The sequence below is a fragment of the Calliphora vicina genome, chromosome 5 (genome assembly GCF_958450345.1).
Source record: "Calliphora vicina chromosome 5, idCalVici1.1, whole genome shotgun sequence".
Lineage (NCBI taxonomy): Eukaryota > Metazoa > Arthropoda > Insecta > Diptera > Calliphoridae > Calliphora > Calliphora vicina.
In genome coordinates this window covers 76841821-76866824 of record NC_088784.1, presented here as the reverse complement: position 1 = coordinate 76866824, position 25004 = coordinate 76841821, and the positions used below count along the sequence as shown (strand labels likewise).

Genomic DNA, 25004 nt, shown 5'->3' with positions numbered 1-25004 from the left:
CATTGCCCTGGATCCGCGCCTGCCCTAAAAGTATATTTTTTATAACACAATTTTAAGCTACAACCTGAAATTTACTTGGTGTTTCGAAAACTTTGCAAATCCTGTTGCAGTAATTTCGTTATCGATTTGAAAAGTGAAGTGAAACGAAAACTTTATATAAATTTACATCTCTAATCAATTTCTCAACATTATAATTCATTTAATATGCCACCTATACAGGTAGTTGTTGTATACAGAAATGTTTGAGTTTGGTGGTTTTGTATGCAAGAAGTACGGGTACGGTTATTCTCCAAATATAATTACTTTCCATATAGTGGCTTTTGAGTAGGTGAGTGCGAGTGTATGTAAATATTGTTGCTATCATTCAATGCTAAAAATAAACTTAACAAAAAAAATTAAAAAAGAGAGAAAATTACGACAAACAAGAAAATTGGAAAAAAAAAAGAAAAACAAACTGTGTTTTTGTGTAGATTTCTATTACAAGCCCCAGACATGAACAGCAGCAACAAGGCAAAAAGGTAAGAAGAGTAAACGAAGTAACGAACAACAAAACAGCATAAAGAGAAACAAAACAGAGAGAAAATACATAATGCAGTTGAGGAAATGTGGTATTTTGTTTAAAGTTTTACTAGTTTTCATACTTTTTTTTGTTTACACCACCACCATCATTAGCACTACAACGCGTTACACGGTAACTGCCCGGCTGTTTTAAAGGTTACAATTGATGACTTTGTTTTGTAGCTCTAATGCTGCATACTAGTTACCTTAGAATACACTGGTATACTTTAAAGTAGTGTAGTAGTAGTGAATAGTTTTGTTGATTTACTATCTCTATTGTTTGAAAATATGCCTTTATGTATGAAATATAACATTGTGAAAATGTCCTCCGAAATGTCCAATTTTCCATGACTTTTTTTTACATAAATCAGGCTGAATTTAATCGATGGCAATGGGTTATATTGGATTTGAGTGCCGCACAGAGGGATGTTTAAGGATGAAATGTACGCTTATAGTTTTAAGAAAATTTTTATTTTATTTTTAAAAAATTGAAGTAAAGTCCATGCAAGGGTGTTAAACAAAAATTTACTTATATTTTCAGTGGTTTATACAGGATGAAAACTTTAAATTTTTTTTCGAATTATAAAAAAATCCAAAAAATTCTTATCTATGTCTGAGTTTCGTGGGCGGTGGGCGTGTCCAATTTTATTGAAATGTATGTACCAAATTTCTAGATTTTTGCTAGGATATAAAAATTTTATGCGAAAAAATTAATTTGAATTGTGGCCGTTGGGCGTGGACGATTTTGATAAAATTTAATTGTTTCTTAATTTAGTCCATATAATTCTCGGTGCCAAATTTCAGCGCTCTACGACCACTCCTTATAGTTTTGGGAAAAAAATGTATGAAGGCGTCCCTCTGTGGGCCGCTGTGGTTTGTGACTTATTCGCATAGACCTGCGACTTAAGAAAACTCCACGGGATCAAATCGCACGACTTCTGTGGCCATTTCCCATCACCTCCACATGAGATGGCCATGCCCTCGATCGTGCAGAATGCAATATGGCATGAGCAGTGAGGCCCGTAGCGTCGTCCTGTTCCATCCACATGTAGTTGGTGTTCATATCATCAAATTCAGGCCGAAAGAAGTTGGTAATGATCGACCTATGACAGTGATGGCCTGGACAACATCGTTATCAAAGAAATATGGACCAATGACGACGCCAGCCCAAAACCAACACAAAACAGTGACTTTTTCGGGATGAATTGTGCGGTCTTGGATATCATGTGGATTGGTATCGTCTCAAATTCGACATCGCTGAAGAGCACAGAACTCTATTTTTATACCCTTCACCTTCGTGAGAAGGGTATATGTATATAAGTTTGTTATATCGTTTGTAATTTCCACAATATAATTTTCCGACCCTATAAAGTATATATATTCTGGATCCTTATAGATAGCGGAGTCGATTAAGCCATGTCCGTCTGTCTGTTGAAATCAATTTTCTGAAGACTCCAGATATTTCCAGGATCCAAATCTTCAAAAATTCTGTCAGACATGCTTTCGAGAAGTTTTCTATTTAAAATCAGCAAAATCGGTCCACAAATTGGGGATATGAGGAAAAAACCAGGATAACCTCGATTTTTGACCTATTTTTGACCGACCTATATCTGGATTACTAAGTCATTAATGTAGACAATATGGATATCTAATGATAGATATTTCAAAGACCTTTGCAACGACGTATATAATACCATTGTAAGTTGGACCTACAATGGGTCAAAAACGGAAAAAAAATTTAATCCGAATTTTTTTTTTTTCACCAAAAAAAATTTCAAAAATAAAACATTTTTCTTTAAAATTTAAAAAAAAAATTTAAATAACAATTTGAAAAAAATTGTTTCCAAAAATGAGAAAAAAAATTTTGTTTACCTAAAAATATTTAAAATTTGTATTTTGTCTGTCTGTCTGTTGAAATCAATTTTCTGAAGACCCTAGATATCTTCGGAATCCAAATCATCAATAATTCTGTCAGACATGCTTTCGAGAAGTTTCCTATTTAAAATCAGCAAAATCGGTCCACATATGGCTGAGATATGAGGAAAAAACCAGCCCAACCTCGATTTTTGACCTACGTATATCTGGATTACTAAGTCATTAATGTAGACAATATGGATATCTAATGGTAGATATTTCAAAGACCTTTGCAACGACGTATATAATACCATTGTAAGTTGGACCTACAATGGGTCAAAAACGGAAAAAAATTTAATCCGAATTTTTTTTTCACCCAAAAAAATTTAAAAAACAAAAAAATTTTCTTAAAATTTAAAAAAAAAAATAAAATTTAAAATAACAATGAAAAAAAAAAATTTCCAAAAAAATTAAAAAAAAAAATTTTGTTTACCTAAAAATATTTAAAATTTGTATTTTGAAGTATAATTTGGTGAAGGGTATATAAGATTCGGCACAGCCGAATATAGCTCACTTACTTGTTGTAAATCAATTTTATCATTTGCACGTAATGTAGAACTCTATATCCGTCCATGGTGATTTGGCAAAAAACACTGAATAAATGAAAGCTTATTCGACAAATGTAGCTTCAACAATATGGCTTCTAACAACTGTTAATGTTAAAAAATCCCTATTGGAATATCCTTTAGATTGGTGGGTAACTAGTTCTTACTCTCAAAATAAAGGATCTATCTAGTTCCCAGGTCTGCAGGTTTGCAAAAAGAGTATTAGTATGTGTGTGTTTATTGTTCTAGTATTAGTACTGGCAGTAGTTTTATAATGTTTATTTACTTGTAGAAAGAAAAAAAATCAAAAACAAAAAAAACTTGTAAAAAGATCTACTGCCATGGTTAACAAGAACAACAGCAACTACTCGTACTAAAACTAGAAGGTGTGAATAACCGTAAGCTTTTTAACTGTGTGTATCTTTTCTTTATTCCATCCAAGAGTTTTTTGTTTTATAAAAAAAAAAGTTTTATATTTTTTCTACATTTTTTTTATTTTTTTTTGTTTTGTAGTAGTAGTTTTTTTTCTGGGATGCAATTTTGTTCAAAGAGTTCTTAAACAAAAGGCATTTGACTATGGTGGTAAAAATTGTTGGTGGTTGTGTTGCTATTACTGTTGTTGCAGCTTTCAGCTTTGTACGGCTTATGTTACTCCTTTTTGTTGCCAGGTTTTTGAAATGTTAATAAACTTTTCTTGTCTAAAATTTCTAGAATTTTTTCCTTGTTGCCTGTGTAAATTCTTTTGCTGTATTATAATACTTACTATATAATAGTTATGAATATTGAGGTTTATTGGTTGTAGTTGTGTAATATCTTAGCATACAGTGGTTTAGAAATATTTTAATTTCTATTTTTTGTGAAATTTCAACAACAATTCATCCTTTTCAACATTCCAAATTGAGAAGATTTTAAAAAAAGTGACGGTGAATTACAACGACTGTTCACCAAAGCTTATGGTGAATATGTTTCATCGGTTTCAACTTGTTAGATATGGTTTGTGCGGTTCAGTAGTGGTGATTTTGACAACGATCGCCAGGCCAGATCATTGGGAGCTACTGACAAAAGCCAAATATCTGAACATTTTTATACCCTTCACCTTCGTGAGAAGGGTTTATATAAGTATGTCATTCCATTTGTAATTCCTACAATATAATTTTCCGACCCTATAAAGTATATATATTCTGGATCGTTATAGATAGCGGAGTCGACATGCTTTCGAGAAATTTCCTATTTAAAATCAGCATAATCAAAATAAAAGCAAATGGCTGAGATATGAGGAAAAAACCAGGACAACCTCGATTTTTGACCTATTTTTGACCTATATCTGGATTACTAACTCAAATGATAGATATTTCAAAGACCTTTGCAATGACGTGTATAAGACCATAGTAAGTTGGACCTACAGTGGGTCAAAATCGGAAAAAATATTTATTAACCCGAATTTTTTTTTTTCACCAAAAAAACATTAAAAAACAAAAAAAAATTATATTAAAATTTAAAAATAACAATTAAATTCAAAACAAACAAATTTTAAAATTTTTTTTTCCAAAAAATGGAAAATACAAATTTGAAAAAAAACAAGTAAGGAAGTATGGTATAATTAATTTTGTTTGAACTAAATTAAATTTAAAGTTTATTAATAACAGAATTTATTCAAACTTTGAATTATTAAATTTTTGTTAAATCAAATGATTTACAAAATTAATTGAAAAAATTGTCTTAAGCCTTTTTGTACTAGATTTGAATTGAAGAAAAATTTAATAATTTAATAAATTTTTGAAGCTATTTTGTTATGGATTTGAAGAAGAAATTTAAAGAAATTAGAATGATTCAATAAGAAATAAATTCTATAAATAATGAATTCACTTTTTAAATTTTCATACGAAAAACCCCAAATAAATAATAATAAGCGGTCTATTATTGCCGATATAAGCCAAAAACCTGTAAAAAAACTTTTTACTGTTTTTTGGTGAAAAAAAATAGAGTTCTAACTTGATTTTTATGTATTTTCGTCAGTTTTTAATTCCCGGGATTCCCGACTAAAAATCCCGAGAATCGTGTAGTGAAAAATTGGCAAATTCCCTGGAGATTTGTACCGGGAATTCCCTAGATAAAAACCCTAATCAGCACAAATGTATGCATTGTAACCTTCTCACGATGGTGGATGTAGGGTATAATAAAAGGAAATTCTTGTGAATTATACAAATAAAAAATTGTTTACGTATTCATTCGTTTAGAATTTTATTAAATTTTTTGCAGCTCCGTGTCATATAGAATTTCGTATGAATGTTAAAAATAAGCTGATTAAATAATATTCTCTTTAAACTAATTAAAAATTATCTAGAATTTGTATAGAATTTACGTTTTGGTCACTTAATAGCTAGAAAAGATAAAGCAACATATAAAAATACTTTGACCCTTAAGAAATTATAATATTTTAAGGATTTAAAATAGAAAATTAAAGAAATTTTCATAATTATACTTAATTGTTGGTTGAAAAAACAACATTTAGAAGAATAAAGCACACAAAATAATTGTTAATAGTTAGAGTTGAAAAATGTTTTTCTACCCTAAACTCAAAAAGAGCTTAAGGTTTTAACTTAAAGAAAACATTAAATATGAGTGCAAAGTTGGTGTGGGGTAAGTGAGTGACTTGACTGAGTTAAGTGGTTGGTTTTATGGGCTCAAAATTGTTTAATTTTTAATGTTTTAAAGGACCTTTTTATGCATTATGAAAATTAAAGCATACTTTTAGGCAACATTAACAAAATGATGTGGTTTAGTATTGCAAAAGGTTTGTAATGAAATTTCTGGCATAAAATTAAATAAAAAATGTATAATTAGATTTTATGTTATTGAAAAAAAAACAAAAAACTTAAATTACAATTACCAGAATTTAAAACGACAATTTTGAAATAAAAATATTAAAATTAATATATGTATGTATGTATACAGCCACTTTTAGACATACATTTTTAATAATAGACTGTTGATAACAAAAGTTGTAGCTTTAATTTTTTTTTTATATTTTTTAATATCCTGTCAATCTCATTACATTTGCAAATACCATAAATGACACATATAAATATAAATTTATACATACATATGTAAGTATGTATGTATGTATGTATAGAGGAAAACAAAAACAAAATACACATGTACAAGTATAAATAATGCTGGCTGGCTATAGAAATTGTATAAATTTTATACTCGTTATAGGCACAATTTCCAATACAATTACATATGTATAGAAAGCACGTGTGTGTATACCCCTAAAAATATGCTGCTTACTATGAATGTATGTATAAATTTTATATAGAAACGACATGTGAATGCCGTTAGAGTATAAAATGAGATGTTGTGAACATTGTATGTGTCATTTAATGTTTCATGTCAATATGTTTATTTTTTAAACAAATAAAACCATACACAAACACTTCAACTCACTCACAAATATAAGCATACGGTTTACGGTTTAAACGTATGTACAAATACCCTGCGGTTTTCAAGGTACCTTTAACAGCTGAACATGGACGTGATCATTACGAGAGTTTTATACTCTGAAATCATACTGATGAAATAACTAGTGAGTGGTGGTAATTTGATCGAATTTACAAACAAAATAGAAGGCTACACCACCATAGTGAGAAGGGTATTATGTCCAGTGGGGTCGTTTTAATAAATCTGAATCTTCTAAACTACTGGCCCGATTGCCAAAAGATGTATGAACGAATAGTAGAGGAGGACATAGGCTTTAAAGACAAAGTCAGTCACCTCTGGCTAGGGAAACTTTGTACAGCTTTTAACTTGTACACCAGGGGGCCCTTAATAAAAAAAAGTTTGAAAATTGTTTTTATTTTTTTTTTTTAGTTTTTGTAAAAATTTTGCCATTTAAAAATTACTTTTAAAATTTAATTTTAAAAAAACAAATTATATGGCCATATTTTGGCGAATGAAATCAATTTCCTTACTGTTATGAATTTTAAGTAAAAACTATTCAGAATATTATAGTCCAGGTAATTTTAAATATTGTATGAAAGTTTTACTAAAATTGGAAAACGTTAAACCTTAAATCGTGAAGGTCGAAGGTCAAATTTTTCAATATTTGGAATTTCTAATGGCAAGGTAGCGAAATGTTAATATTTTTGGACTGATTTTGATTTTGAAACTTTAGAAAAATATAACATGAAGTCCAGTATTTATAATAACAGCACAAAAATGGAAATTAACCCTTAATGGCTGTTGGGGTTAAAATGACACTCAACTAAATAGCAATGATTTTATTACACGCAACACGAAAAAAAATTGAATGGCTGGCTGGTCGTCTGACTGTCCATGTAAACCTTGTGCGCAGAGTACAGGTCGCAATTTTGAAAATATTTGGATAAAATTTGGTACATATAATTGTTTTGGCCTAAGGACGGAGCCTATTGAAATTGGCAAAAATCGGTCCATTATTTCACCTAGCCCCCATACAAATGTCCTAACGAAATTGGACTTGATAGGTCATAAATGTTTAATTTATATAGGTATCTAAACAAATTTTGCTCCAAATAAGTTTTATATATACGAAATTCATGTCACCAAATTTTATTATGATCGGTCCATAATTAGTCATAGCTCCCATATAGACCCGCTTCCGAAAATCACTTTAACGTGCATAAATCACCTAAAAATGTTGGTATACACATAAAATTCAACATAAATAACTTCAATATAGACATAAATAACACAACAAAATTTCATGGCGATCGGTTCATAATTAGTCATAGCTCCCATATAAGGCCCATTTCCGAAAATCACTTTAACGAGCATAAATCTCTTAAAAATTTTGGTATACACATAAAATTAAACACGAATAACTTTCATATAGACATAAATAACATGATATAATTTCATGGCGATCGGTCCATAATTAGTCATAGCTCCCATCATAGCACTCTTCCGAAATTCATTCACGAAAATAAATTATTGAAATTTTAAAAGAAAAATGATTTTGCTCATTTACTTAGTGTAGGGTATTATATGGTCGGGCTTGACCGACCATACTTTGATACTTGTTTTGATTTTATATGTTCACAATTTTTCTTTATGACAAGGGCTACAATTTTTCCTCAGAGAGCAAATCAAAATTCTGAACTGTTTGCAATATATGAAGTGGTGTCCTTATATGGTTATATTTCCATGACTCAAAAAATTACACAGAGTGTTATCAGCCACTTAATATAGATTTCGAACTAGCGATTTTTTGGTTAAAAGTGATGGAAAGGGCACTACAATGTAAATAGTAACAATAATCTGTTTGTAAATCCAGTTTGTATGCTTAATATTTTCAATGTAATAGGAAAGAGTTTCCTTTCGCATCGAGTTATGAATAACCTCTCTTATCAGTAAAGTTGACACTTGCTACATTTAAAACTGCCGGGCATATTTAGTATATTTTTTATATGTATTGATTTTGTTTGTATTTTATGTTTAAACATTTTGTTTGTAGGCTTGTTTGCTTGTTTATTTGTTTGTTTGTTTATTTGTACATACATATTTTATTTATTTGCTTATGTGCCATACATTTTATGAATAAGCCTAAATGTATGCAATATTTTTTTTCCTTTTAATATGAATAAAATTGAAAATGCTTGATTACTCAGTAGGAAACATTAGACAGCTTCGGAAAAAAACGAAAAATTGTGAATTTTAAATGTAATTCCCTCTAGAATTATAAATTTTATTGTTAAAACATGTTGGGTAAAAACAAAACTGAAAGATGGGATATTGTTTATTTGAGAAAAACAATTGTATTGGGAAAATGGGTTATCAAAATCCATTCAGTCCAATTTTCTGTGTAAATTTTAACAAATTTGACTGCAGTCTAATTTAGCTTAGTCTTTTTCCATCTGCTGTATCTTTTATTTGTTTAAATCACATTGAAGTTTCTCACATAATCATCATTTATCAACTGGTATTATATACATAATGTTTGATTGAGATGAAGCGCCAATAATTAGCTTGATTGAAGCAAACGAAGTTTAAAGAATTTTGTAAAGGCATAACGATTGCTTAGAAAGAAATAGACTAAGTCTCTTTTAAATATTTTTTTTGATAAGGTTTCTTATAACATATTGTTACGAAATTGTACTTGAATTCAAATATAACGATTTTAAGGGCTGATTTAAAAGTATTATAATGCTTTCAAATAACAGTGCTGTAATAGCAAACTGTAACATATCTGTGGGCATTATTAAATAAAAGCTTTCAGTTGACCATTGATCGTAAGTTGGCAATGCAGTTTGCTGCGACCGTGTATATTCGAATTCGAATATTCAGTTAAAGACCATTGTAGAAATAAAGCTTTCTAGAAGGTAATGCAGTGTTATAAATAGTGGCAGAGTTTGCAGTCGTGAGTCAGTTTATCAGAGACGCTTTTCGAATAAACATCAACTGAGTGCCTTAAAGTGTGTTGTGTTTTTCAAGTAAATTGTGTCTTTATTTCTGCGAATTTACAAACGTGTATAAAAAACATTGAGTTACTATTTAATTCTGTTGTTGTACATTTGAATAAATAAAGAGTTGTTACCATTTTCAAACTACTAAACGGCTTTTATTTGCAATCAAAAGTATCCGGTTTATTTAAATTAAATAAACCAACATTTTGAAAAGGTTAAAACGTAACAATATTGTAGGCAGTTTAATTTTACACAACTAAAATCCTTTGGAAATTAACAGTATTTTCTTATCTATTTACATATTTAAATTTTTACACAAACAGTGTATTGTCTTAAAATCTCAATTTTCATAATATTCCATTTATATATAGTATAGTTTTTAATTAAAAAAAATACTAAACTGTTTTAAATCCTAAACAAAGATTTTCAATTTTTAGTTTATGCATTTCTTGTATAATTAGAAAATATTATTGTTTACTAATAAATATTTTCCATAATACTTGAAAAAGTTGTAGGAGTTATTAAAATTTACCTTAATGTGCACATAAATATACCAATGTACCTTTTATACCCATAAAATTGCCTATTTTTATAAATTAAAAAATAAATCTATTTATTGCCTACTTTCAGGCTTTTTATATTAAATTCTTTAAGCCTTTTTTTGTTCAACTATATGAAAATACCCAATTTATGTAGTAGTATTTTTAAGAAACAAATATTTTGTGGCATTCAATAATTCAATAGATATGGCCTACTTTTAGGATGTCTAAAAAAAATAAGAATAATCTTTTATTTACTTAAAATTGCAAAAAATGAAAATAATTGGATTACAAACTAATATGGATTTGTATTTATGAAAAGAAATATTAAAAAAAATGCATTGTTTAGTTTCTGGTAAAGCAAATATTGAGTGAAATACATAATAAAATTTATTTTATAAAAATAGATTTTCTTCTTTGAATTGTATTTTTAGCAATTTGTTTTTAAAATTAAATTAGATTTTTCAATTAATTGAGTTTGTAAATAAATTTTAGGAAATATGACAATTATGAATGCACTGTAGAGTTTGGTTATTGGTTTTAAGGTAAAGGGTCTTCCAAAAGGTACTTCTCACCTTGAACATTTGATAGCGTTAATATTGTTGAAGCTACATTTGTCGAATTAGCGTCTTATTCAGTTTGTTTTGCCAAATCACCATGGACGTACAAATGATAAAATTGTTTTATCAAAATGGATACTCTGTTTCATCATAAAAAAATCTTCTGCGATGAGGTCCGTTTCAGGATGAATGGCTACGAATTTCAGAGGATAGCAATCCACATGAGATCCAAGTGCGTCCAAGTCATCTCTATTTAGTATAGTTACAGTGCTAAAAACTATAGCCTAGTTTCAGGATTACCAGCTGTTTTATTATTTTAAAAATAATAAAACTAAAGCATACTTTTATTGCAAAACATAACAAACTAATAGTAAGGTCTACTTTGCAGCGTTTAATTATATTTTATATTAACAAAACCTAACATATAAATAGTAAGGTCTACTTTGGGGCGTTTTAATATATGTTATTGTTTATACAAAATTTAAATCTATGTTAACAATTAAAATCGATTTGTTCGTTTTTGTTTCTTTTTTCTAGAATTCTAAACCTTCACCAGCCTCAACAGTATCATCGAGTCTATCACCGAGAGATGAAATTTACATTGATGATGAAGGCCTTGATGGTTCCGGACGTGGTGGGGTAAGTTAACAAATTCATTTTTAAATATTATTATTGTTAATTGTTAAGTAAAATAATTAAAAATTCCATTTCTTAATACATATAAAAATAAAATATTTATGAGAAATTTTAATGTTGTATTTTGTTGTATTGTTTACTGCCCTAAGTACATACTCATATGAAAACCTCTTACATAAACTATGTATGAATGAATGTACTCTGTTGTCACATGTTTTAAAAATGTGTTGCATACTTTTTTGCTCATACATACGTTCAATCTGTTTTTGTTTTATGAATATTATTTTATATTTAATATATTTACAACCAACCATCTACAGATGAGAAAGTACTTGCATTTGGTAGTTGTAGTACTGGCTGTAGCTGTTGCTATTTGTGTTATAATGCATTTTGTATTGCAGGTCTTTAGGGATTTAGTTGAACAAAAACTCTGGCAATATATTGTAACATAACAATAACTTTAGCAATTGCTATGGCAGTGTTGCTGATGTTGTTGTACCACTAACAATGAACATGTATTTTATAATGCAGAGTTTATTTTTTGTTTTTTTCGAATTGCAGTGGGACCGAAGGACCATCTAAATTCTTTAAAATTGTGTGTATAAAGACAAAACGAAAGAAATAAATTTTTAAATTCTATATCTAATACTTGGTATACTTGTTTTCCAAAGCCTTAAAAACGTTCTCCAGAATTTCTAAATTCATTTTAGTTTGTTTTTTTTATCGAGGTTCAAAGTTTACATTTTTGTAAACTCGCTCAATTTTAATTGTGTATAACTTTTTTACCCCATATTTAATTTTTACAATATTGGTCTTGTAGTAATGTTTAAGTACACAGATTACACAGATTACCAGACACCACTAAGCGATAAAAGACCAAAAAAAAAGACCAGTGTCTCCCAGTTTTACCCAAACTCATGCACTTTTTTTTATGAGGCCCCAAAAATTTGGGCGTCATTTTTCCAAAAAAGTGATAATTTTCTCACTTTTGTAAACAGTTCGGAATTTTGATTTACTCTCTGAGGAAAATTGTAGCCCTTGCCATAAAGAACAAAAATTGTGAACATATAAAATCAAAACAACTTCATCTTCAAGATCAAAGTCGCAGAAAACTTTAAAAAATTCGAAATTAATTCAGAAATAAATTTCTTCAAATCTGCCTAAAAGTATGCTTTTTTGGGGACATAAAAAGTGCTTGACTTTGGGCAAAACTGGGAGACATGGGTCTTTTTTTTTTGGTCTTTTATCACGTAGTGGTGTTCGTATATGGTTATATTTCCATAACTCAAAAAATTACACACAGTGTTATTGAACCAACAATTTTTCTTGAACAAAGGAGTCTGCGTTCTAACAAAGGAGCCTGCGTTCTATTCCGATGCCTTATCGAAAATATTTGTTTCCGTCCTATGTCAGTATTTTCTGTAGAAGATAACATTATACCATTAATTTTGTATATAACACTATTTTCTATAGGAAATGTTGTGTATAACAGTATTTTCTATAGAAAAGTTTATGTATAACAGATTTCTCCACTGGAAATTTAATGTATAACAGTATTTGCTGTAAAAAATGTTGTGTAAATCTGTATTTTCTATAGAAAAGTTTGTGTATAACAGTTTTCCCTATAGTAAAGTTTGGGTATATCAGTATTGTTTGAATTAAATTTGCGTATAACAGTTTTGTCTATAGAAAGTTTTGTGTATAACAGTATATAATATAGAAATGTTTGTGTAAAATAGTTTTCTGAATAGAAAATGTTTTGTATAACAGTTTTTTTTTTGTATTGAAAAATGTGTGTATAACGTTAGCCTATTTTACAAATCTATTGAGATTGAGCTATATAGTTTAAATGGATTATTATTATATTATTGAGGAATAATTTGCGATTAGTTTTGAACAATTTTATCCTGTAAGTGATGGTAATTTTCAGCATCGCACATACGTGATCTTTTTAACATATTTTCCATTAATTTTCGCAAAATTTCATCAACATCGCCCAGCTCAAACTGCAAAAGGTAGAGCCATGAAATTTGGACTATAGGTTCCTCTTTACCTATGTCAATCAACTAAGAGGGGAAGTTTAAGGGGTAGAAACGTTTAAATTCGGTAACCTTATATCTTTTAAACTAACACAGATACCCAAAACATTTAAAATGCATATATATCTACTTAAAAAAATAGCAGACAAGTACTTGGTACTTTTTTAAAATTCGAAACCTTAGAGGAGAAAATGGGTAAAAACTATGTTTTGGTACTTTATTGGCACCATATCTTTTAAAACAATATAAATAAAAATATATTTTAAATTGTATTATTTATTTACTTAAATACCAAACTTCAGGTGTAGATTGGACCAAATCCGGGTAAACAGTTTGGTACTTTTTCGAAACATATCATTTCTTGAGCACATGAACACAGATTTGAGTCATATCTTTAACAAAAAAATTTTGCCGAAATGGATTACTTTGAAAATTCCAGAGGAAAAAGCTAAATTGGTACTTTTTCTGCTGATGGTACTTTTTTTATTATATTAAATTATTTAACTTACTTTTACTTATACATAATAGTTGGCTAATCTAGTTCTGAGTAAAGCAAGAATCAAGGATAGAGCGCTTAATGATATTAAATTACCAAAGAGGGAGAAATAATGCTACTTTTTCGTTCTTTAAATAGTACTTTTTGAATTAGACACACATGATTTTGACTTAGTAAGACTTAGTAAGAATTAGGGTTTTTAATTTCCCGACCTTTTTTGATTCCCGGGTACCGCCCATTCCCGAAATATATAATGATACTGTAAATTAGGAATATTATAGCCAAATTTCATATAAAATCTTAGTGTTATAATTATTAAATATCAGAGTTTCGAATTAATTAATAAAATTTGAGCTTAATTCACTAAAATCTTAATCCGTAATTAAAAAATGTAAGCCTTTCATTCAATAAATCCATTCCTAATATTTAATTTTTTAGATTCATTCCAAATTAATTTTAAAGTTAATTAATAACCGAATTTATTCAAACTTTGAATGATTGAATTTTTGTTAAATCAAATCATTTACAATTGAAAATTAAAAAAATTAATCATTTAATAAATTCTTGAAGCTATTTGTTATGGATTTGAAGAAGAAATTTAAAGAAATTAGAATGATTCAATAGAAATAAATTCTATAAATAATGAATTCTCTTTTTAACTTTTCATACGATAAACCCCAAATAAATAATAATAGTAGGTATATTATTGCCAAGATATAAGCAAAAAGCTGTAAAAAACTTTTCACTGTTTTTTGGTGAAAAAAAAGAGTTCTAACTTGTTTTCAATGTATTTTCGTCAGTTTTTAATTCCCGAGATTCCCGACTAAAAATCCCGGGAATCGGGTAGTGAAAAATTAGCAAAATTCCCGGGAAATTTGTATCGGGAATTCCCGGGATAAAAACCCTATCTACAATGTAGGTACTTACAGGTACTTTTTTCCAACTAATAGTACTTTTTGGATATTTTATAATAATGGACCTACAATCATGAAATTAGAATTCACAAAAAGTGACTTTAGTGGTACCTTTTTTCCTCTTAATGGTACTTTTTGTATTTTCTATAATAATGGACCTAGAAATATGAAATTAAGCATTGGCGATGCGAATTGAGAATGCAAAATGTGAGTCTTTGGGTTTATTTTTCTTTAATCTAAAGATACGTTTCGAATGAGTTTGAATCCACATTACAATAAAGCAATATAAACATGAAATTATGGACATGTTATCTTGAATGAGTGGGAATTTCAAAGGGAGAGGTAATGGTACTTCTTTCTTCTAATTGGTGTGTCGAAGCGAATCGGCTCAGCTAGTAAGTAATAAAACTGTCTTAAGAGATTTCAAAAATATTTGTTTCTCCTGTAAAATTTTGTGAAAACGGACTTAACACGTTTGCACACTGAGCTAACATTATATTATTAATATGTAATTTCAACCCACTGTATTTGTATCTCTGCTCTAAGTTCTCTATTCTGTATATTTGTATGATTTATTCTGTTACATTTTCGTTTTGAAATGAATTTTATTATATGTTCTTTACATATGTTGGACATGATATTTACTACTGCATAGTATATGTATGTATTGTAATAAATGTTATGAAATTTAAAGCTAAATATATGTACGAAATATATTCAAGGATTATAGTTTTGTATTTTAAATTACTTAAAACACCATTGACGTCACATTACAATGCAATGAGTATTAGGGTGGTACATTAAAAATGTCTTATATTATAATTGAATGTCCCGTGGACAAAATTTTGTAGGAATATATTCAACGATGGGTATTGATGTGATGAGGTTGGGAAAAATTAGAAAAATGTTTAATGTGTAATCGCTTGAAAATGTTTATTTATATTCTTCCTGGCCCCTAAAAGATACCCCTAATAGTTGTGTTCAATTCTTTTAAAGTTGAAGGCGTGTGTGAGTTAAGTTCAACACAAGTATAAAAAATATATAAAAAAAAAACTATTCCATGGTTGTGTAGAGCATTTGTTAGAAATGTGGCATCAAAGTCAAGATGTTTACGCATGTTGTACGTCATATTAACATCAAATTAAACAATAACGATTTAGAAAAACTCAACAAAACAGATTAAAACAAATTATAGAAAAGCAAAAACACAAATGATAGAACAAAATTTAATTATTTAATCAAAAACAAAATTCATTTCACAACTCCTTGATAAATTTTAAAGTTTGTATAGGAGAGTATGCATTAATTAATATTTCAAAATTCCAAATATAAATTTTGAAATTCAAACTTAATGCTTGTATGGCCTGCAATTTAATAGCATTAAACCTTAAGCAATTAAGGTAAAATTCCAAAAAAAATCTAATTTTTTTTCGGAATCCACACACAACAATTAAAAAACATGCACAATCTTTACAATGCAAACAACCCACAAAATACAGCAGTGACAAAATATGTTGATAGAAAAACATTCATAAACCTGACACTCGTGTCACTTAAACGGCATTAAAATTTATACAAACAACCACAAAATTTAATGCAAACAACAACAACAACAAAAATAGTACGAAAAAGTACCTAAAGCCACAAAGGAATATGAAAAGTGTGGTAGGTGAATAGGGGAGGAGGGACGGGTGGAAAAACTGGCAGGACAAGTGACACAATAAACTCAACATTTCAGAATACAATATGCACACAATAATGTGTAGCACACACACACACACACCTGTACATTTACACATACTAACAAGGAAATATTAAAACAGGAAATTCTCTCTTGATAATTAAAATGGCCCAGTTTGGAGCCCAAAAAAGGAAAGTAAATAACCGAAATGGAACCATTTGTATACCCTTCATCATGAGTCGTAAGGGTAAATATAAGATTGTCATTCCGTTTGTAATGTATGACCCCATATATTCTGTCGTTATAGCAATTTTTATCTGTCTGTTGAAATCAACTTTCTGAAGCCGCCAAATATCTTCGGGATCCAAATCTTCAATAATTCTGTCAGACATGCTTTCGAGAAGTTTGCTATTTAAAATCAGCAAAATCGGTCCATAAATAACGGAGATATGAGCAAAAAACCGGGACAACCTCGATTTTTGACCTATTTTTAATCTATATCTGGATTACTAAGTCATTAATATAGACAATATGGATATCTAATGATAGATATTTCAAAGTCCATTGCAACGATGTAGATAAGGCTATAATAAGTTGGACCTACAATGGGTCAAAATCGGGAAAAATATTTTTTGACCCGAATTTTTTTTTCATCAAAAAATTTTTTTTGTCATAAATTTTTAAAAAAATATTTTATAAAAATTTAAAAAAAAAAATTTGAAAAAAACTTTTTTTAAAAAAAATTAAAATACAATTTCGAAAAAAAAAATTTTGAAAAACAATTAAATTTTGTTTACCTAAAAATATTTAAAAAAATTTATTTTAAAGTATAATTTGGTGAAGGGTATATAAGATTCGGCACAGCCGAATATAGCTCTCTTACTTGTTTTATATATATTAGAGTGGCCCCTATTTTGATACAATATTTTTCGACTTTCGATGCTCTTAAGGTCTAAAATTGTTTTCCGTCATCTAACGACTGAATGCTGAAAATCTGAGCAAAATCATATCATATAAAGTTAAAAATTTCCACATTTAATTTCAAGTTTTGAGTCAAAGTAGGCAATATTTTCCAAAAAATTAAAAGTTGAAAAAATCCAATTAAAATTTTATTTTGTATTTAATTTCCCCATAGATATTTAAATATTAAATATAAAAATTTGTTGTCATAGATAATCTATAGAGAGTGGATTTTCATGCATTTATTATTGTAAAATATGCGCTCAAAATATGCATCAAAAAAATCAAAATATAACCTAATAATTTAAAAAAATGCCCTTATATTTTTGTGCAGAAACATAAAATAATTAACAATAGATCGCCCAATGTCCAAAAATTACACAAAAGACTTCCCAGCAGATATGAATCTTTAAATTATACTAACATTTAAATTGCTAAAGTTTTAAAATTATCTACTGAGAAAACGATGGTTATAATATTAATTCTAATAACTTGAGATTAATAATTGTTTAAATTCTCAATTTTTAGAGACATAAGCGGTCATGGCGGCCCATTGACACTAAAACTCATATGTTTATTCATAAAAATCATAAAATTGGGATAATATGCATATAAATATGCATTTTAAAGTAAAATATGCAAAAATATGCCACAACAAATCAATGCCATTTTACAGCAAATTGTGTGATTCAGATAGATAACACAGGTCAACAGTAAAAAAAGGCTTGACAAACCACTATAAAGATTTGATACATCAGGCCACCTAAGTACAAAAATGGTAAAATTTTTCAATTTTATGGATAAATTTTTTTTTTAAAAAATTTTTAAGTAAAATTATAAATTTTGTTAGACGTTTCTCCACATTTGTAATTAATGATAACTCAAAAAGGGTTAGTCCGATGTTATTAAAATAAACTTAGAAAAGTTGAGATTTACATAACCTTTAATCCGTTTATATATTGCGTTTCAATAGGCTCATACGTTTCGGAGTTATAATAACAAATTGAAGTAAAAAACATATTTTTTACGTGAAGATAGCAATTTTTTTATATTAAAAAACTCATACAAAATCGAAAATCGCAGAAATTGTTCAGGTTTATTGCTTTATCGCAAATCCACATGTAATAGGAATAAAATGAGATATGGATCATAAAGATTTATTGTTTCTTTTCTATTTTATTCACAATTAAGCGAATTCGCTCATTTTCACAAAATTTTTGTTTTTTGATTGATATACATAGAATTGAGTAGTTAGTGTTCTTCTTTCGATTGATTGAATTTTAAAAACATTTTCCCCATGCTATGTACATATTTTCAAATATATATTGCGTTTTAATCTGCTCAGTAGTTTCGGAGTTCTAATAACAAATTGAAGCAAATAATATAATTTTTACGTGAAAATATATTTTTTTTTTTTTTAAAAAAATCATGAAAAATCGAAAAAGGCAGAAATTGTTCAGATTTATTAATTTATCACAAAGCCACACGTAATAGGAACAAAATGAGATATCGATCATAAAAATCGGTTGATACTTTTAAATTTTATTCACAATTAAGTGAATTCGCTCATTTTTACAAAATTTTAGTTTTTTGTTTGATATAAATAAAATTGTGTAGTTAATGTTCATCTTTCGAATGATTGAATTTTAAAAACATTTTCCCCATGCTATGTACCAATTTTCACATATATAGTGGTTTCAATCGGCTCATGAGTTTCGGAGTTATAATAACAAATTGAAGTAAAAAACTTAATTTTTACGTGAAAATAGCCAATTTTTTTGTTTTAAAAAACTCATGAAAAATCGAAAACGGCAGAAATTGTTCAGATTTATTAATTTATCACAAAGCCACATAAAATAGGAACAAAATGAGATATCAATCATAAAAATCGATTAATTCTTTTCGAATTTATTCACAATTAAGTGAATTCGCTCATTTTCACAAAATTGAAAAAAACAAGAATTTTCATATTAATCCGCCCCTAATAATCTATTTGGATTTTACACTTTAAAGGCCTGATTCATAAAGCATGCTTTGTTGAGCAACTTTGACTTGTTTCTTGTTAGAAATCTTTTTAACCAAACTATTGGAAAATCAGGTGAAGTTGTTTAGTTGAGTCAATATTTAGTTTTTAAGAAAATGTCTTTTAAAAATGCATATATTTTAAATCTAAATATGTTAGCTTCAAATGTGCCGTTAATCAATTTGACAAATAAGTCATCTAAACTAGTTAAAAAAGAAACTCACTATTAAATCAAAAACCTGTTCCTATATTTGTCCTTGCATTTATCATTGATTGTATTGTGGTGAAACTCTTGTATACACACATGCCACACAGTATTTTGACAATAGTCCGTGGTTTTTCTGTTTTTATTCGGCTTTAATGTTCACAAAATACGTTAAACATAAACCAACCGCTATTGAAAGGGCTCACATAGTATGCAATAAGCACGAACAGGACCCCATAACTACCCCCCCCCCCAAAAAAAAGAGTAAGAAAAAACAACAATACAAATGTATAAATGCACCACAATACACACAGGAAAACAAGGCAAGGCACATACGCAATGGATCTCTCTATACTTTCCTCCCTTTCCCACCTCTTCCTACGAATTTGTTAATGTGGAACACAAATGTCAACAACGTCCTTGTAGTTTTAAAAGTGATAATTGTCAACTTCGCACTAGTTACAAAGCTACTGGGAAATGTCTTCTTTATTATTATTAGTTACTTTGGTAATCTTAAGTTATGCTAAGAGTATCAATTGGTTTTCTCTGCATTACCTTTCGCCAACAAAATGTCTAGACTCTAGACCAGCGAGCTGCAGTGAGCTCTCAAATGAGCTCTCTTGTTTTTATTTTCACATGTACGCAAGCACACACATTGTATAAAAACAGTCAGTCTCGCATGAGCATTGATAGAAGTAGGTTGTGTTACGCTTTTATGTTTGTTTATTTCATTATTTCAGCTATTTGTTTTTGTTTTTGCCAGAGAATAATTCTCAACTCATACAACTACAAGATCTAAAAACTGTAGTGGTGTGAGTTTGCATTTCGCTGCTCTAGACCGACAAATAGCTTAAGGTATATATAATAACAAATTCTCAATTTAATTTTTATTTTTCTCAATTTGAAATTCCTAATCATAGAGAACAGACATTGAGCTGAAACCCTCATGTCATAGACCCAACTCAGTTGTCAGAAACCTAAGTAGTGAGAATGTATTAGTAGAAAAACTATGTGAAAACAAAAACAACACTCGTATGCGTGATTATTTTGAGTAATTTTATTGTTTGAGTTTTTTCTCTATGTTTCTCTATATTCCTAATATTTTAGAAATTTTCTCATTTTAATATATAAATTCTCAATATCATGGAGAAATGTACATAGAGCGGAAACTAGAAACAATCTCAAACTAAAAAATTAATCAAAATAATCACGCATACGAGTGTTGTTTTTGTTTTCACATAGTTTTTCTAGTGTTGTTTTTGTTTTCATTTAGATTTTTTGAAAACTGAGTTAGGTCTTTGACAGGAGAGTTTCCGATCTACATATGTGTATTTAATATAGAATTTTCTCAATTTAGATTTGAAATTCTAAAATTCTTTGGGAATTTTCTCAATTTTAATGAGGCCACTTGAGAGAGAGCCTTGCTAAAACGTTGTTGGATAGTAAATTTTTTTGTCGGAACTAGTTCCAAGGACCGCAGGTATGGTTACTCAATTTCAAACGAGTAAAACAAACTACAAAAACACATGAATATCTTTGTATTTTTGCATGTTTTAAAAGGATTTTAGTGTTATTACTGCTTCTAAATACACAATATAAACTCTAGGGTTGGCACTAAAAACTATTTCATTTAAAATATCATTTTTTAAATGTTTGTTTTATTTAGTGAGACTAAAGAAACATTAGGTTAGTTTTTCAGAATTTGATCATATTTATTTCAAAGAAACATAGAAAAGTTGAGATTTACATAACCTTTAATCCATTTATATATTGCATTTCAATCGGCTCAGTTGTTTCGGAGTTATAATAACAAATTGAAGCAAAAAATATATTTTTTACATGAAAATAGCTAATTTTTTTGTTTTAAAAAAATCATGAAAAATCGAAAACGGCAGAGATTGTTCAAGTTTATTGCTTTATCCCAAATCGACATATAATAGCAACAAAATGAGATATCGATCCAAAAAATCTATGGATTATTTTCGAATTTATTCATAATTAAGTGAATTCGCTCATTTTCACAAAATTTTAGTTTTTTGTTGGATATACATAAAATTGAGTAGTTAATGTTGTACTTTCGATTGTTTGAATTTTGCAAACATTTTCCCCATGCTGTGTACAAATTTTCTTTTATATATTGCTTTTCAACCGGCTCAGTAGTTTCGGAGTTATAATAACAAATTGAAGCAAAACATATATTTTTTACTTGAAGAACGCGAATTTTTTTTTTTAAGACTCATGAAAAATCGAAAACGTCAGAAATTTTTAAAGTTTATTGCTTTATCGCAAATCCACATATAATAGCAACAAAATGTGATATCGATCATAAATATCGATTGATTCTTTTCGAATTTCTTAACAATTAAGTGAATTCGCTCATTTTCACAAAATTTTAGTTTTTTATTTGATAAACATAAAATTAAGTAGTTAATGTTTTTCTTTCGATTAATTGAATTTTGAAAACATTTTTCCCATGCAATGTATAAATTTTCACATATATATTGCGTTTCAATTGGCTCAGTAGTTTCGAAGTTCTAATAACAAATTGAAGCAAATAATATATTTTTTATGTGAAAATAGATTTTTTTTGTTTTAAAAAAATCACGAAAAATTTAAAACGCCAGCAATTGTTCAGATTTATTACTTTATCACAAAGCCACATATACTAGCAACAAAATGAGATATCGATCATAAAAATCGATTTATTCTTTTTGAATTTATTCACAATTAAGTGAATTCGCTCATTTTCACAAAATTGTATATGCAAGCGTGTACTTTGAGTGGTAATTTTGCATGCGTTTGGTTTTTGTTACAATAACAAAACACACATGAAAAATTTCCAATTGTGAAAATGATTCGGACTAACCATTTTTGAGTTATCATTAATTATGTGGAGAAACGTCTAACAAAATTTATAATTTTACTTAAAAATTTTTTTCAAAAAAATTCTATAAAATCAAAATCTAGGTGGACAAAATTATGAAAATCGGTATCTTCAGAATTTGGAAAAACTAAGTTTTTCCGGAAGCTGACAATCTGCTCTCCTCCAATACAAATGGGTTTTTCAATTGGACATTTCGTTTTCTCGACAGAAGCGCCAGAAGTTCAACAAATTTTGAATCATATTTTCGTTAATTTTTTTTAATATTTTACTGTTTTACTAAATTAGATATATCTCAATGGTTTTACCATATAGAAATTCAAACTTCAAAACATAGATAAACATTGATATAGGCTCTTAATAAATGTATATCTTATATTTATGGGCCTCTCCATTTTCCTGTTATAGTTCTTTAAACTTGGTTCTCAAATATACTGATATTTTTTTTCTAAGAATGTTATATAGCTTGCCAAAAAACAAAAGACCGTCGAAGCCCGTCCAATGACTATATACATCATTTAAAGAAACTTCTGGGGAATGTCTTTGTATTATTGATTTTTATATATCTAGTTTATATTGATCTTTTAAAGATTTTTTTTGGAATCGGAGATACCAATTCTATATAAAAAGATCGCCAAATAATTTTGTCCACCTAGATTTTGATTTGGAACCACAGTGCTTAGGTAGCTATGATGTATCAAATCTATATAGGGGATAGTCATGCCCTTTTTTGCTGTTGACCTGTGTTATTATTAGTATTTATACCAACCAGATGTTTGTTATGCCCAAAAATATCAGTCTATCATCCAACTTAGCGATCGACTCAGAATCAAATTTCTTTCGCAAGCTCTCCTAACCCGATGTGTCCAACTTTCACACCCGGAATCTCATCTTATATGCTAACAGGATGGTCACCAATTTAATTTTCTTAAAGCATATGTCCTCCACGGTGTATTTATACATCATTTTGCAATCGGATCAATAGTTTAGAAATATCAGGTTTATTACCACTTTTTTTCGATCGTTGCATAAACAGATTAGAAATATGATCGAACCAAAAATTCATTTCTGCCCAATAATTTGTTACTAAGATGTACGTACGGTGGTCAAATTATAGATTATTATTAAAAAAATCAAGTTATTAAAGGCTGTATTCTTTTATAGGACTTTTTCGATGGTACCTAAAATTAATTTTAAACTTTGGCTGCATTGAAAAATCCAATGTAAGGATCACTCTAATTTCTTTCTGTGCAAAAAAAAAACAAACTAGAATCGCCTAAATCAAATAAATACAAAACAAACAGCCTTGTTGATACAATTTGAATTTGTATGGAAAACCACTACAGATGATCACCACAAACTGCTGCTATATAGCTGTATATTGTTATAAAATAAATTCATATAAAACAAATTCTTTTTTTTATTTTATAAAACCTCCAATGTGTAAAATTCATTTTATTTCCCTTTTTGAAATGTTACATCAATATTGTTTTTTCCGCAGACAAATATGTAGGACATTAGGAAATTTGTTATGTAAAATAAAAAAAATAAATAAAATAGAAACTCGTACCAAATGTAATCAAATTTTGTTTAAGTTTTTTATTGCTACATTTTTTTTTGGGGGGGGGGGGGATATTATGTAAGTATTTGTATCAAATAAACCAGCTTTGTGTTTTTCTTTGTTGGTTTTTGTACCACAATATATATATATTTTTTTTTAATTTGAAGTAAATAAATATTAATAGCAAAAGTTTTTAATATTTATTGCCAAAATAATAATAATGAAACAAAAGCGAACAAATACGTAATAAAATTCTGAAATTTTATTTGATGTTTTTTGTTTATATTTATTGCTACCCTTTTTAACCTAAAATTACAAAGCAATTGCTTTGGTGTTGAAGTTGATGAAATTTTTCCTCAAGCCTTAATGTATGCTTTAGTTTTCAAGGGGTGAAAAATACTTGTGGGTATGTTTAATTAAAGGCTGAACTGTGGTGCTTTTTAAGATTGAAATTTATTGCTAAATCTTTATAAAAAGTTAAAATTTAAGAAATTTAATATATTTATTAACTAACAGATTATAAACAACAATTACTGAACTATATTTATCAAAATAATGCTTGTGTAATGGCAGTATGTAAAGGTTGTTTCATTAAGCGCTTTCTATGTTTGAATTTAAATAAAGCAAAGTGTGTATTTATATATCATCGACATTTTTTATGAGTTAGAAAGGTCTATCGATGCTTTTATGTATGGAGTATAACATCGTACAAATGTCCGTTGAGTCTTCGCTGGGTTTCACGCATCCGATATGTCCAATTTTCCATGACTCAGGCTCATAAATCGGGCTAAATTTGACTGATGGCATGAGCTATGGTGGCTTTGAGGACCGCTGTATTATGTGGCTTAATCACACAGACCTGAGACTTAAGAAAATCCCACAAGAAAAAGCCTAACGTGGTCAAATCGAACAATCTCGGTGGACAGTTTACATCACCTCCACGTGAGCTGGACCATGCTCTCAAATCGCTCGTGCTCTAACCAGATCACCCGGACTGCAAAATTTTGCAAAAAAACATAAACGATGACTTCAAAAAATGTAATTGTTTA

At 28.6% G+C, this 25004-nt stretch overlaps 1 protein-coding gene across 1 annotated transcript in view; it reads left to right on the top strand.

The window, feature by feature from the left end:
- Nucleotides 1-25004, top strand: part of Sdc (Syndecan) — a 510046-nt gene that overhangs the window by 419984 nt on the left and 65058 nt on the right. The window contains exon 3 of the mRNA XM_065514507.1: nucleotides 11097-11198. Within this exon, the coding sequence (XP_065370579.1) occupies nucleotides 11097-11198 (102 nt within the window). The remainder of the gene's footprint in view (nucleotides 1-11096; nucleotides 11199-25004) is intronic.